General features: G+C 43.6%; 1 protein-coding gene across 2 annotated transcripts in view; it reads right to left on the bottom strand.

Moving 5' to 3' along the window:
* Positions 1–2187: 2187 nt before the first annotated feature.
* LOC132342720 (zinc finger protein 350) overlaps positions 2188–12788 on the bottom strand; it is a 26025-nt gene continuing 15424 nt past the window's right edge. Inside the window, exons 1-5 of one of the 2 annotated variants that reach the window (XM_059877140.1) lie at positions 11490–11942; positions 8083–8262; positions 7316–7442; positions 6958–7050; positions 2188–3787 (exon numbers count right to left, since the gene is read on the bottom strand). In XM_059877140.1, the coding sequence (XP_059733123.1) occupies positions 2445–3787; positions 6958–7050; positions 7316–7442; positions 8083–8097 (1578 nt within the window). In that variant the 5' untranslated portion in view covers positions 8098–8262; positions 11490–11942 and the 3' untranslated portion in view covers positions 2188–2444. Of the gene's footprint in view, positions 3788–6957; positions 7051–7315; positions 7443–8082; positions 8263–11489; positions 11943–12788 lie in introns of those variants that run through there. The other variant, XM_059877141.1, reaches the window with a different exon arrangement.

The raw sequence follows: 12788 nt of genomic DNA, 5'->3' as shown, positions 1-12788 counted from the left end.
CTACGGAAGCCGAGGTGGATCTGGGGCGTGTAGGAGCTGAGGCCCCGACTTCCGGTACGTCCTAGAGAAGCAATATGTCTGCGCCCAGCTCACCGCGGCCCCTTGGGAGCAGCCATGTTGGCACACCTGACGTACAGAATACCAAGGGACGCGTTTGTGCCCCAGAAGCTGGGGATGCCTGGAGGGGGAGAAGCCACTGAACTTCTCTCATTTCCTGGCACTTCGATTCTTGCAGAAAATAGGTACATTTTCAGTCTCAGGCTTCCCAAGACAAAACTGATGCAGACTAAGGTGCTTTCAAGCCTGCTAGGGAGGGAAGTAAAAGGCCACGGTGTGTATTATCCACTTTGTATTTAAAAAAAAAAAAAAAAAATCCAAACAGAAAGGTAAGAGTTCAATCGTCCAATTGGCAGCGGAGATGCACTCCCAGAAAGGGAAAACAATACATCTGGTAAACGGACACCACGGAGGGAAATAGTTTGCAGGAAGCTGTTTTTTTAGAACAGAAAACAATTTCCAGGAGCTGTACAGTATGGGGCTGGCCATTAACAGGGCAAAGAGCAGCAGGGACTACCCAAGTTGTGACTGGGGGTGGGGGCTGGGGAAAAGGCCGCCAGAAGTGAGGCCATTAATGGTGTGGAGTCGATGGAAAAAGCTCGACTTGAATCCATCCCACCATAATGTGAGCGTGGTGATGGGGACAGTAACCCAAAATTTAGGGCAAAGAACATCAAAATTAAGTATGCCTCAGGCCGTTGTTAAAAATGAGGGGTCCTCAATTGTAGCCCCAAAGGTTCTGGTTTCAGAGCTGGGGGACATGGCTAGGATATTTGCATTAAGTTTCTCAGAGAATCTGAGGCAGGAAGGCTGTCAAATACAATCACTAGAAACAGTCCTGGAATATTCTCTAGTTACCTATATTAAGTACTAACTCCCGTTAGTACTTAAGTCTTAGTTCAAATTATATCCAGAAAAGCTTGGGATGGGGAACCTCCCTCATTATTACCAAAGCATCCATGCATGTGTGCTATCTCGCTTCAGTTGTGTCTGAGTCTGTGCCACCCCGGTGGACTGTACTGTAGCCCACCAGGCTCCTCTGTCCATGGGATACTCCAGGCAAGAATACTAGAGTGGGTTGCTGCTCTCCTCCAAGGGAAATTCCCGATTCAGGGATTGAACCTGGGCCTCCTGCATAGCAGTAGATTTTTTACTGTCTGAGCCACCAGGGAATCATGTATATGTATAACTGAATCCTTTGCTGTACACTTGAAACTAACACAGCATTGTAAATCAACCATATTCCAATAAAATTAAAATATTAAAAACAAAATAGAATGGTATTAAGAAGTGGGCATTTAAGAGGCAACTGGGTCCAAAGAGTGGAGCCCTCATGATTGGGAATAGTGCCTTTATAGAAGAGAACCCACCCCCGCTTTGCCCTTTCCCCAACATGAGGATACAATGGGATGACCATCTTCTATGAACCAGGAGCCCTCATTAGATACCAAGTCTGTCTATAGCTGTAATACCCTGAATGTGCTGATCTCATTTGAGCTGAAAAGCTCAGAGGATCAGGCCTGCTTAGTACTTGGATGGGAGATACTAAATCTGTAGGCCCCTTAATCTGGGACTTTGTAGCTTCCAGAACTGTGAGAAATGAATTTCTGTTTCTATATGCTATGCAAGTGATGGTCTTCTATTATGTTAACTGGAAGGAACTATGAAAATATCTATTTCGTTTAGTGTATGTATTTACATCCTCTTACTATTAACAGATTAGCTGATGTACTACTTAAAAATAATAGTTACCTCAAAGCTCTCTCTAGGAGACCACGGGTTTTTTCATGGGCTTAATCACCACTGTATCCTCAGCTACTAGGACGGGACCCAATAAAAAGGGAAGTACTCAACAAATACTCAATAAATGAATAAAATGACTCAATCTAAGACTCAAGCAAACTGGCTCGATCTAAATCCCTCTGCATAATATAAAATTTCTTAGAGTTTAAGGTAGACATCCCAGTTTTCAGTCAATCCTTCACCTTGCCCTGGAGAAACAGAACTGATATATATATACACACACACATATACATAGCCCATAGCCCACCAAACCAGTATTAGCCCTGTTTGTTCACAGGAACCTTCCACATACAAATTGTATGCTTAAAAACTTCACCTACTTATTTCTTCCACTTAGTTGGACTCAGGCTTCCTTCCTTCATTCAACTGACACAACAGAACAATTGATGTGTTTGTGTTTGGATTAACATCAGATTATGCCTCAGTATCAACGCATATATTTAACTGGATGAGTATATCATGGGTTCCTGGTCTCAGCATTTATACAGTTTCTCTCAGTATAAACTTTTCAGCCACCATTTGACCTAGAAATTTTTGCTCAATGATTTCTAACTTTTACACATAGTATGTCTTGAGTTTTTTTCCTAGGGGTTTTCTGTGACACAAAATAAAACATAATTGACCACCGAAGGCACAACCATGCTCACTGCGTTCTTAAGGGTTCTGTCTTCTGCAGACCCTCTGTCATCTCCTGCGGGTGCACACCTGCCCACGGGTGGTCCCGTTATGAGGACGTTCCTATTTGCTAGGAGTCCACTGATGTTGACTGACGGCTGAAGGGCCATGGAAGGCACCTGCACAGCCACCAGGTTAACAAGGCTCTTCTCCCGCATGGCATCACTTGTCTGTGAGGCAGGATTCTCCCCCTTGATTGCATCTCCAGGTTTCTCTCTTGTGTGTATTTTCTTATGTTTACCAAGGCAAGACATGTAGGCAAAAGCTTTCCCACACTCATTGCAGGTATAAGGTCTCTCTCCCGTGTGAGTCCTTTGATGGACAATGAGCTTTTGCTTTGTAGTGAAGGCTTTCCCACAGTCACTGCATTCAAAGGGTTTCTCTCCTGTGTGAATTCTTTGATGTTTAATGAGACCTGACTTCTGGGAACAGGATTTTCCACACTCACTACACACAAAAGGAGTCTTTCCCGTGTGAAATCTCTGATGGGCAATGAGGCAGGTCTTCTGGATGAAGCCTTTTCCACATTCATTGCATGTGTAAGGTTTCTCACCTGTGTGAATTCGCTGATGGACAATGAGATTTCCCTTCTGGATGAAGCCCTTTCCACAGTCACTGCAGATATACCGTTTCTCTCCGGTGTGGGTTTTCTGATGTATATTGAGCCGTGATTTCTTGAGGAAGGCTTTGCCACAATCAGTGCACTGGTAAGGTTTCTCTCCTGTGTGTGTTCTCTGATGTTCAGTGAGCATGAATTTTCTAGAGAATGCTTTGTCACAAAGATTACATCGATGGGGCTTCTCTCCTGTGTGAATTATCTGATGATCAGTGAGCCAAGACTTTTTGATGAAAGCTTTCCCACATTCACCACATACATGAGGCTTCTCTGTTTTTTTAGTTTTCTGATGCTCATTGAGTGGGGATTTGGAGCTGATGAGTTTTTGGCTTTGGGGGAATTTAATTTCAGGATGAAACTGTTCACTGTCAGCATGGCGACAGGATTTCTCATCTCCAATAAGCTCATTGGAGCTCTTTATTTCATAGCTGAGGTTTTGAGAAAGTAAAGTTAAATTTGACTTCATACATTTATCATGTAAGTCAAACACATCATGATGCTGCCTGAGCAGAAAATGAGTTATGCTCTGATGAACAGCATTTTCTAGTGGGTTCTGTTCATGCCATTGTTCTAGTCTCTTCTCCATGCTCTCATTTTGTAAGTACTCCAGCAGGTGGTCATCAAATTTCCAGACTTCTAGGAAAGAGAAGAAAAATGAATTTCCTAAAAATACCTTGATGTGAGGAATCTTTATGGAGATGTTTTTATAAGTGTAAATAAAATTCTATGTTTAATGTTCCCTGCACACTGGAACAGTGCCACATACCAGTCAAAAGGAAAAAGTAGTTAGTGTAAAACACAGGGCTGGATAATTCACAATGAAAAAGTACAGATTTGAATACCTTCTAAACAATAGCCTTGCAGACATGCAGAGACTGTAAAATACAAGAATGTTCTGTGAGAAGGAGCCCAGAGGTTGCAGGGCACCTTATCCACATTGTGATATGGACTCATCCAGTCCACAGATCCTGACTGCTGACCATGGTGGACCAGGAATGGTGCTAGTGTTGGGGAGTCACAAACACATTCACAGGTGTACAGAGCCCATGCTGTAGCGGGATAAAACCACTTCGTGGGGCAGAGACAGAACATGAGGAAAACAGCTACAGGCTGTGAAAACTGGTGGGAAGGAGTGATGGAGAGGGAGAGAGGTGGAGGAAATCTGGCTCAATTTGGAGGAAGACAGGCCTCCCTATGGATCCAGTGTTGTTGTTGGCATGAGGGCAATGAAGAGAATGACACAGGGACTTCCCTAGCAGTTTAGCCATTAAGCCTCTTTGCTTCCAGTACAGGAGGCTTAGGTTCAATCCCCGGTATGTTAGTTGCTCAGCTGTGTTCAACTCTTTTGCGACCACATGGACTGGAGCCTGCCAGGTTCCTCTGACCATAGAATTCTCTAGGCCAGAATTCTGGAATGGGTTGCCATTCCCTTCTCCAGGGCATCTTCCCAACCCAGGGATCAAACCCAGGTCTCCCGCATTGCAGGCAGATTCTTTAGCATCTGAGTAAGATTCCACATGTCTTTCGGCAAAAAATTTTTAAAAAGAAGGGGAAAAAAGAAAGAAAATTATACAGCAGACAACTGCAAGCACATCTAAGTTACAATCTGCACCTCAGAGAGCTGCTCCCTTTCCTAAAGGAGGAGCCCTGGCTCACACTGGTCCATTAGGCAACTTAATTTCATCACAGCACTTTTCACCACCTAGACATATTATTTATTATAAATTTTGATTAAATTCATGTCTCATCCTCTTAGAACAAAAGCTCTAGGTCTGTTTTTTCAACTGCTGTGTTTGTGTGTGTGTTAGTTGCTCAGTTGTATCCAACTCTTTGCAATCTCACGGACTGCAGCCCAGCAAGCTCCTCTGTCCATGGAACTTCCCAGTGGGTTGGAGTGGGTTGCCATTTCCTTCTCCAGGGCTCTTTCCAACCCAGGGATTGAACCTGGGTCTACTACCTTGCAGGTGAATTCTTTCCTGTCTGAGTGGCTCAGACTGCTGTAATGTTCCAGTTTACACTTCACTATCAAAAAATTCATAGAGGAAGGAATCAAGAAAGCTAGCTATTCCATGTATGGAACAGACTGGGCGGTTTAGGAAGATGAAAATCTCTGTGTGAATAAGATGATCTGTCATAACGATCACAGAAAAGAGAATTTTTTTGTCCTGAAAGGGAATGTGGTTACCTGGTACTTAATTTTATCAGGATACCAGGGGAAAGAAATTAAAGCTTTCAGGAAGTGAATGTGATGGTAAGGTCTACAACAAATGAGAAGAAATTTCAGAACTAGTAAATATACAAAGGAATTAACTGGAAGTAGGCAAGAATTATGATCGAGTTGAGGCTGGAACTAAGAATGCAGGATGTTAAAATAATTTTCTAGTTAAAAATTCATCCTGAACAGCTGAGCCCTTTACAGAGGAGAGCTCTGCAAGGGGCCACAGTGGAGGTAAAGTCTGACTAGCCAGGATGGAGGCTGCACAGGAGTAAGGGAGAAGCTAACTTGTAGGGTTTCCTGGGAGGGAAGATGATCCACAACCAGATAGTTACTAGGAACTAAGGAGAGCTGCCATTGAGATGAGGAAATTGTACAGAACCAAGTCTGTGCTGGATCACAGTGGGGAGGTATCAACTTGGGAGTTTTCTCCAGTGAGCCAAAGGAATTTGTTAGCTTATTAGAAAGAAGAAAACATGGAAGGTCAAGAGATCACTGAGTAAAAGGGAAAGCAAAACATTAGTAAAACCTCAGGGCGGAGAGAAGGCCCAGTGAAGACCAGTCTACTTTGGGGCCGGCATCCAATGGGATGGTTGTGAGAAAGGAAATCAATATGAACAGTGGAGCAGGAAGGGGCAGTAGACGGCAGCAGACAGAGAGGAATTCAAAGTTTTCTCTGTGGAGGGCTTCACTGGTAGCTCAGTGGTAAAGAAACTGCCTGCCAATGCAGGAGACACAAGTTTGATCCCTGATCCGGGAAAACCCAACATGCTGGGGAGCAACAAAGCCCGTGGGCCACAACTATCAAGCCTGTCCTCTAGCACCTGGGAACTGCAACAACTGAAGCTCTTGAGCTCTGGAGCCCGTGCTCCACAAGAGAAGCCACTGCAATGAGAAGCCTCTGCACCAAAACTAGGGAGTAGCGCCCCTCGCCGCAAGTAGAGAAAAGCCAGCATGCAGCAACGAAGACAAAGCGCAGCCAAAAACAAACATTTTTAGAAAAAGTCTTCTCTGTGGCGAGAGGTCCTGGAAGGGGGAATTTCATAGAAAATGAGGTGGGAGAGTATGGAGACGGAAAAGATATGAAAATGGTAGGAAAAAGAACACTAGGCAAACAAAAATCAAGATGGCAGTAAAATAAAGAAACAGATCCCAGAACACACAGAATATTTCCTAAAAAGGGATACATTCTTCTTTAAACTCCTACAATACTTTGGCCACCTGATGCAAAGAACTGACTCATTTAAAAAGACCCTGATGCTGGGAAAGATTGAAGGTGGGAGGAGAAGGGGATGACAGAGGATGAGATGGTTGGATGGCATCACCGACTCAAGGGACATGAGTTTGAGTGAACTCCGGGAGTTGGTGATGGAGAGGGAGGCCTGGCGTGCTGCCGTCCATGGGGTCACAAAGAGTCGGACACGACTGAGTGACTGAACTGAACTGAAACTCCTACAAAGAAAAGTTCTCTGATACCGGGAGAGAAATGCAGGGAGGAACTGTTCACCCATCCTCCAACCCCCTCACAGCTGTGGCTCTTCTCTGACAAGGTCATTTCCACAGCCTGTCCCCCTGCTGGTCTCTCACTCACCTGAACGGGTTTGACAGTGGGTTTCATCATCCATCATCCATGGTTCTCCTTGATCCAATTTGGAGACTACCTCTGGTGTGCTTGCTTGAAAACCTGTTCATGGGAAATGACAGACTATTTAGGCCCAGTGAGTTTGCCTTGGGGTCTGTGAAGACAGCAGAATGCTACATGTGAGGCCAAAACAATTTCACAACCTACAGAGTCAAGGCTTTTCTCACAGGAGAAGAGAGAATACACCCACTTCTCTTGGGCCAGAGAGGACACTGAGCATCACAGATGCTCCAGAGCTTTCAGAAGCTGAGAAAGGAAAGGCCACTGACTGGGGACCTGGTCAGTGACCCAAGGGAGCCATCCTCACCGGCAGACACCAGGTTGCTATAGTTCTCCAGCATCACATCCCTGTACAGGGCCTTCTGAGCAGGGGCCAGGAGCTGCCACTCCTCCCACGTGAAGCCCACGGCCACATCGTCAAATGTGAGGGTTTCCTGTAATAAGAGAGGTGTGTAATGATGATGTCATCTTGATGATAGGGAAGAAATGTTAAAGGTGTTCTGCTCATTTCCACTTTACAGGCTGCACTGAGGTATCCAGTAGGGCTTTTATTTTAATGTATCATTAAAGAAGCAAATGCCTAATACAACATTCTCTAATTGTGTAGTTAGTCATCCATTCATTTATCCAATTGGAACTTGGAACTCCAGTACTTTGGCCACCTCATGCGAAGAGTTGACTCATTGGAAAAGACTCTGATGCTGGGAGGGATTGAGGGCAAGAGGAGAAGGGGACGACAGAGGATGAGATGGCTGGATGGCATCACTGACTGAATGGACGTGAGTCTGAGTGAACTCCGAGAGTTGGTGATGGACAGGGAGGCCTGGCGTGCTTCGATTCATGGGGTCACAAAGAGTCGGACACGACTGAGCGACTGATCTGATCTGATAGTATGTAGAACTAAATCTTCTTGTTAAACTAGAAACACTACATTCTCACATATATATGTGTGTATATATATAACAAGAAAAGATATACAAATTTATACTTTATAGAATAACGAAAATGATTTTTTACAGGTTTCTACAAACCCACTGGGGAACAAAGGAAAGAATAAAACAAACCAGAAGTCACCTGGGCTTGGATCATTTTCCTCTGTTCTCTGAAAACACTGTCGATGTATCACGTGGATCTGCTCTCAATTTCTGTTCTGAAACTTGTCTTCAACCAAGCATATCCCCAGAAAATGCTGCTACCAAATCCTATAACTTCTTCCTCTTTTGACTGATTCTTTTGCTCCTGGGGACTCAGGACCTTGGGTGGAAGAGAAAATTCAAGCTGAGGGTACATTTCCTCTGGGCCCAGAGGATATTGCTAATCCTGGGTTCTCATCTTAACCCAATGCCCACAGCATTGCCGAGTGTCCCTTTACTGGTAGCCCCAGAATATTTTATGCTTCTGGCCAAAAAAGCCTAAGCTTCTGACTGTGACGGAGGTAGTGTTCCTTTGTTCCACAAACTTTAAGTGGGATGACTGTCAAATGAGATGAGGGACAAGAGATTCACCCAGCAGCAGGCCTCGGGAGCAGGAGAATCGCAGGCACTTCAGTTATACAGAAGGGACCACATGGGGGGATAGGCGCTGCTTATCCTCTAAACCATGTGCGGTCAGGGACCTACTCAAAAATTTGTATACATCCCGTGACTACATGCACTTAATTTTGAAAACTACCATACTGCTCAAAGCAGAAATGCTTTGTTATAAAAAAATAGTGGTAATATCTTAGAAGGTTTTAAATACATAAGAAATTAAAATACAAAATAATCGTATATAAATGAAGTTGAAGTGCTCTAAGACTACGTTGTCAGAAGAACGTATAAAAGTACTAATTAACATAAGAATTTAACAAACAAAAATTATATGTCATACGTACTCTCCAGTGTCATAATGAACACTAACAACTCTCTTAAAACACAGTTTGTGGTGCTATCAGAAGAGGGAAGTGTAATAACAAGAAACTCATCCACAACAAGGTGGGATTCTGACACCAATTTGATACGTAGTTCTTTTTCTAACACATCAGGAAACAATTCTACACCACCAGCTGGATGTCCTACACTTCAACTCAATTCCGCCACTATGTACCTGGAGATAATGTCATATTTCATGAGTTAAAGCCTCCATCCTGTGAGACTGGCCTCTACCCTCTGCTTCAAGTGCAAACACAAGTCCAGTCTGTCACCTGTGCTTCCAAGCAACTGGCCACAGAGCGCAGGGTCCAATGACCCCTCCTTGGGTTGATTCATTTGCTAGAGGAGGGAATTTTGTGGAGGTCCAGTGGCTAGGACTCTGTGCTTCTACTGCAGGGGGTGTGGGTTCCATCCCTGGTCAGGAAACTAAGATCCCACATGCTGTGTGGCACAGCCAAAAACAAAACAAACAAAAATATGCTAGAACGGCTCCCGGAACTCAGAGAAACATTTTAGGTATTATATTTACTTACAAAAAGATGTAACTCAGGAACAGGCAGATGGAAGAGGTGCCTGCCCAGGACAGGGTAAGTGTGGAAGGGTGAGAAGTGCCCCCTACAGGAGGGTCACTCTCCCTGCATCTCCACATGTTCACCAAGCCAGAAGCAACTTCAGTCTGAAGAATACATCTAAGAAATACATCCCTCCAAAAATCTGGGGCCTCCCTCCAAAAATATGGGTTAAACCGGAGGACACTGTCATGAATCTCCATAGTAACATTATTCATAACAAACCGAAATGCAAGCAACACAAATTTCACAAGTAGTCGGAAAATCATATAGTCAAACAATAGAATGCTATGGAAAAACAACAGTCTTTGCTCAGCTTTCATGCTAAGAATACCTTTTACATCTTTCAAGGATAATAAAACAAAAATAAAGACTTATACATGAGAGAACGGTGGCATGCAAACCACAAAATATTTGCTATGTGGATATTTATATATTTGCATAATCCTGTTACACGGTGGGGGGGGGAGTACATCTATGTGCAAGAACATAACTGAGTCTCACAAATATTGAGTCTGACATTAAAAAAAAAAGTGCATGATGTGGAGAAAACTCTAATTTGAAAAGCTTTAGGCATCCCAATGTTCATAGCAGAACTACTTACAATAGCCAAGACACAGATGCAACCCAAGTGTCCATCAATAGATGAACAGATAAGGAAGATGTGGTATAAAAATATATACAGTTGAAGACAGGCAAAACTATAATAATGATGAGGAATGAATAATTACAACACCATAAAGAAAACCTGAAAGAATAAGTTAACATTAGAAAACAGGGCCAAAATTTTTCAACAATATCATGATCAATATGAGAAAAGAGATCCAAGGCCTTACTACTTTAAAAGAAAAAAATGCTTCTCTAGAAACCCCAAAGCACATTTCTACATACATAGCTGGTTAGAACCGCCCCATATACGTAAGCTCTTTTCTTAGTACTAACTCAATCACTAGCAATAGGAACTCAAACCACATGATTGACTAAGACCAGTCAGGACTTCCCAATAAATTGGAATATGGATGACCTTGCCAGAAGGCATCTTTCCAGATAATTAAGCAAAATGAAGATTCTGTTAGCAAAGAACAAAGTTTTCACGTATGTCAGGGAGGTAAGTAACGGTGTGTGTTAGTTGCTCAGTCGTGTCCTACTTTTTGCATCCCAGGGACTGTAGCCTGCGAGGCTCCTCTGTCCATGGAATTCTCCTGGCAAGAATACTGGAGCGGGTTGCCATTTCCTTCTCCAAAGTAATGGTGCTGTTGCAATATATCGTTATTAGGAGGTGAGTGCAAATGTTGACAAATATTTTCTGCAAAAAGTACACACGGATTTTCAAATTTGCAAGCCAAAATGTCTCTGTCATGATATACTCTATCTTTGCAGTGCAAAAGCCGCACAGACAATATAAGACAGATTGGCATTGCTGGCTCAGTCTCTCCTTCTATAGTCAACTTCTCGATTAAAAGCTAAACAACTAGGCTAACCAAGGTCCTACAGTACATCACAGGGAGCTATATTCAATGTCCTGTCATAAATCATAATGAAAAAGAATATTAAAGAGAATGTGTATATATATCTGAATCACCTTGCTATACAGTAGAAATTCACAATGTTGTAAACCAATTATACTTCAATGAATTTAAAAAGAAAACACACGTACACAAAAGATAAAATATAGATGGTTTGGAACTATTGCCCTGGGATGTACGGTCTTCTGTCGCTTCTTTATGAACCCGAAACCTGGTACTGACACCCTTATGAGATGACCCAGGCACACCCCGCCATCACTGAGCCCCGAATTAAATCCCCAATCTGAATCGGACACTGCGATCGTCGTCAATGCCACCTGTACACCCTGCAATCGGAGTGATCCACAGAACCCCAAGCCTTGAAAACTGGAAGAAGAGCACTGATCTCTACAGAATCTAATCATACTGACCCCCAGGACACCCCCAACGCAAACCACAGACTAACTCCGCGTCTGGTTCCCAAATCCAGTACCCACCTGGTTCCCCTTACATATAACCACCTCGGCACTTCTGCCGTATGCCTCTGCCCTGTGGAGATAATCCCAAGGGTCCAGACAGCACCAAGTCCACGTATCACCCTGGGCGAAACAATACCACTACTGTGACGACAAAAAAAAAGGGGGGGGGGGGGTGGGGGGAAATCCAGGCACAAAAATCACAACACTAAACAGATTTTCCCCAGACCGACGGGAAGCTAAACGCCCTCCTACTTCGGTGAACTGCTTTGAAGTCTAGACCTGTCTACGGATGCCGAGGTGGATCTGAGCTGTCACTGGAGCTAATGAACCAACTTCCGTTACGTCCTAGACAGGCAATATGTCTGCGCCCAGATCACAACGGCCCCCAAGGGGACGGCCATGTTGGCACATCTGACGTACGGAAAGTCCAGGGATGGATTTGGAGGCCAGGAGCTGGGATGGCCTGGAGGGTGAGGAGCCACTGAAATTCTCTCATTTCCTCACATTTCGACTCTTGCAGAAAATAGGTACGTTTTCAGTCTCAAGCTTCATGAGGCAAAAATAATGCCGGCTAAGGTGCTTTCAGAAGGCTAGTCATGGAAGTAAATACGGCTTCGGCATGTATTATCCGTATTTTGTATAAATTGTATATAATTTCTGTAAAAATTATATACAATTATATACAATATACAATTTGTATAAATTACATACGTAAATTGTATAAATTTTTGTATAAATCCGTATTTTTATACTTTGTATGAAAAAAAAAAAAAATTCCAGAGAGGTAGGAGTTCACTGGTTGGCTTGGCAGCGAAGAACACACTCCCAGAAAGGGAAAAGAAAATACATTGGGTAAACGGACTCCAAGGAGAGCTTCCGGAGGGAAAATAGCTTGCAGGAAGCTGATTTTAAGAAGAGAAAAAAGATGTCCAGACACTGCTACAGTATGGGGCTGGCCATTAAGGAGGGAAAAGAGTGGCAGGGGCTACCCACGTTGTGACTGGGGGTTGGGGCTCAGGAAAAGGCCACCAGAAGTAAGGCCATTAATGGTGTGGAGTCAATGGGAAAAGCTCAACCTGAATCCATCCTGCCATAACAGAAGGGTGGTGATGGGGACAGTAACCCAAGATTTACGGCAAAGAATGTGAAAATTAAGTGTGAATCAGGCTGTTGTGAAACCAGGCCATGGTTAAAAGAAACAGTCCTGGAATATTCTCTAGTTACCAATATTATGATGGGGGACTTCCTTTAGTATTTCAGTGTTGGCTCAAATAGTATCCAGAAAAGCTTGGGGTGGAGAGCCTTCCCTATTATTAC

This window comes from Bos taurus, chromosome 18 (genome assembly GCF_002263795.3).
Source record: "Bos taurus isolate L1 Dominette 01449 registration number 42190680 breed Hereford chromosome 18, ARS-UCD2.0, whole genome shotgun sequence".
NCBI classification, from domain to species: Eukaryota; Metazoa; Chordata; class Mammalia; order Artiodactyla; family Bovidae; genus Bos; species Bos taurus.
Note: the sequence above shows the minus strand (reverse complement) of the source record. Positions and strands in the feature narration are given on the sequence as shown.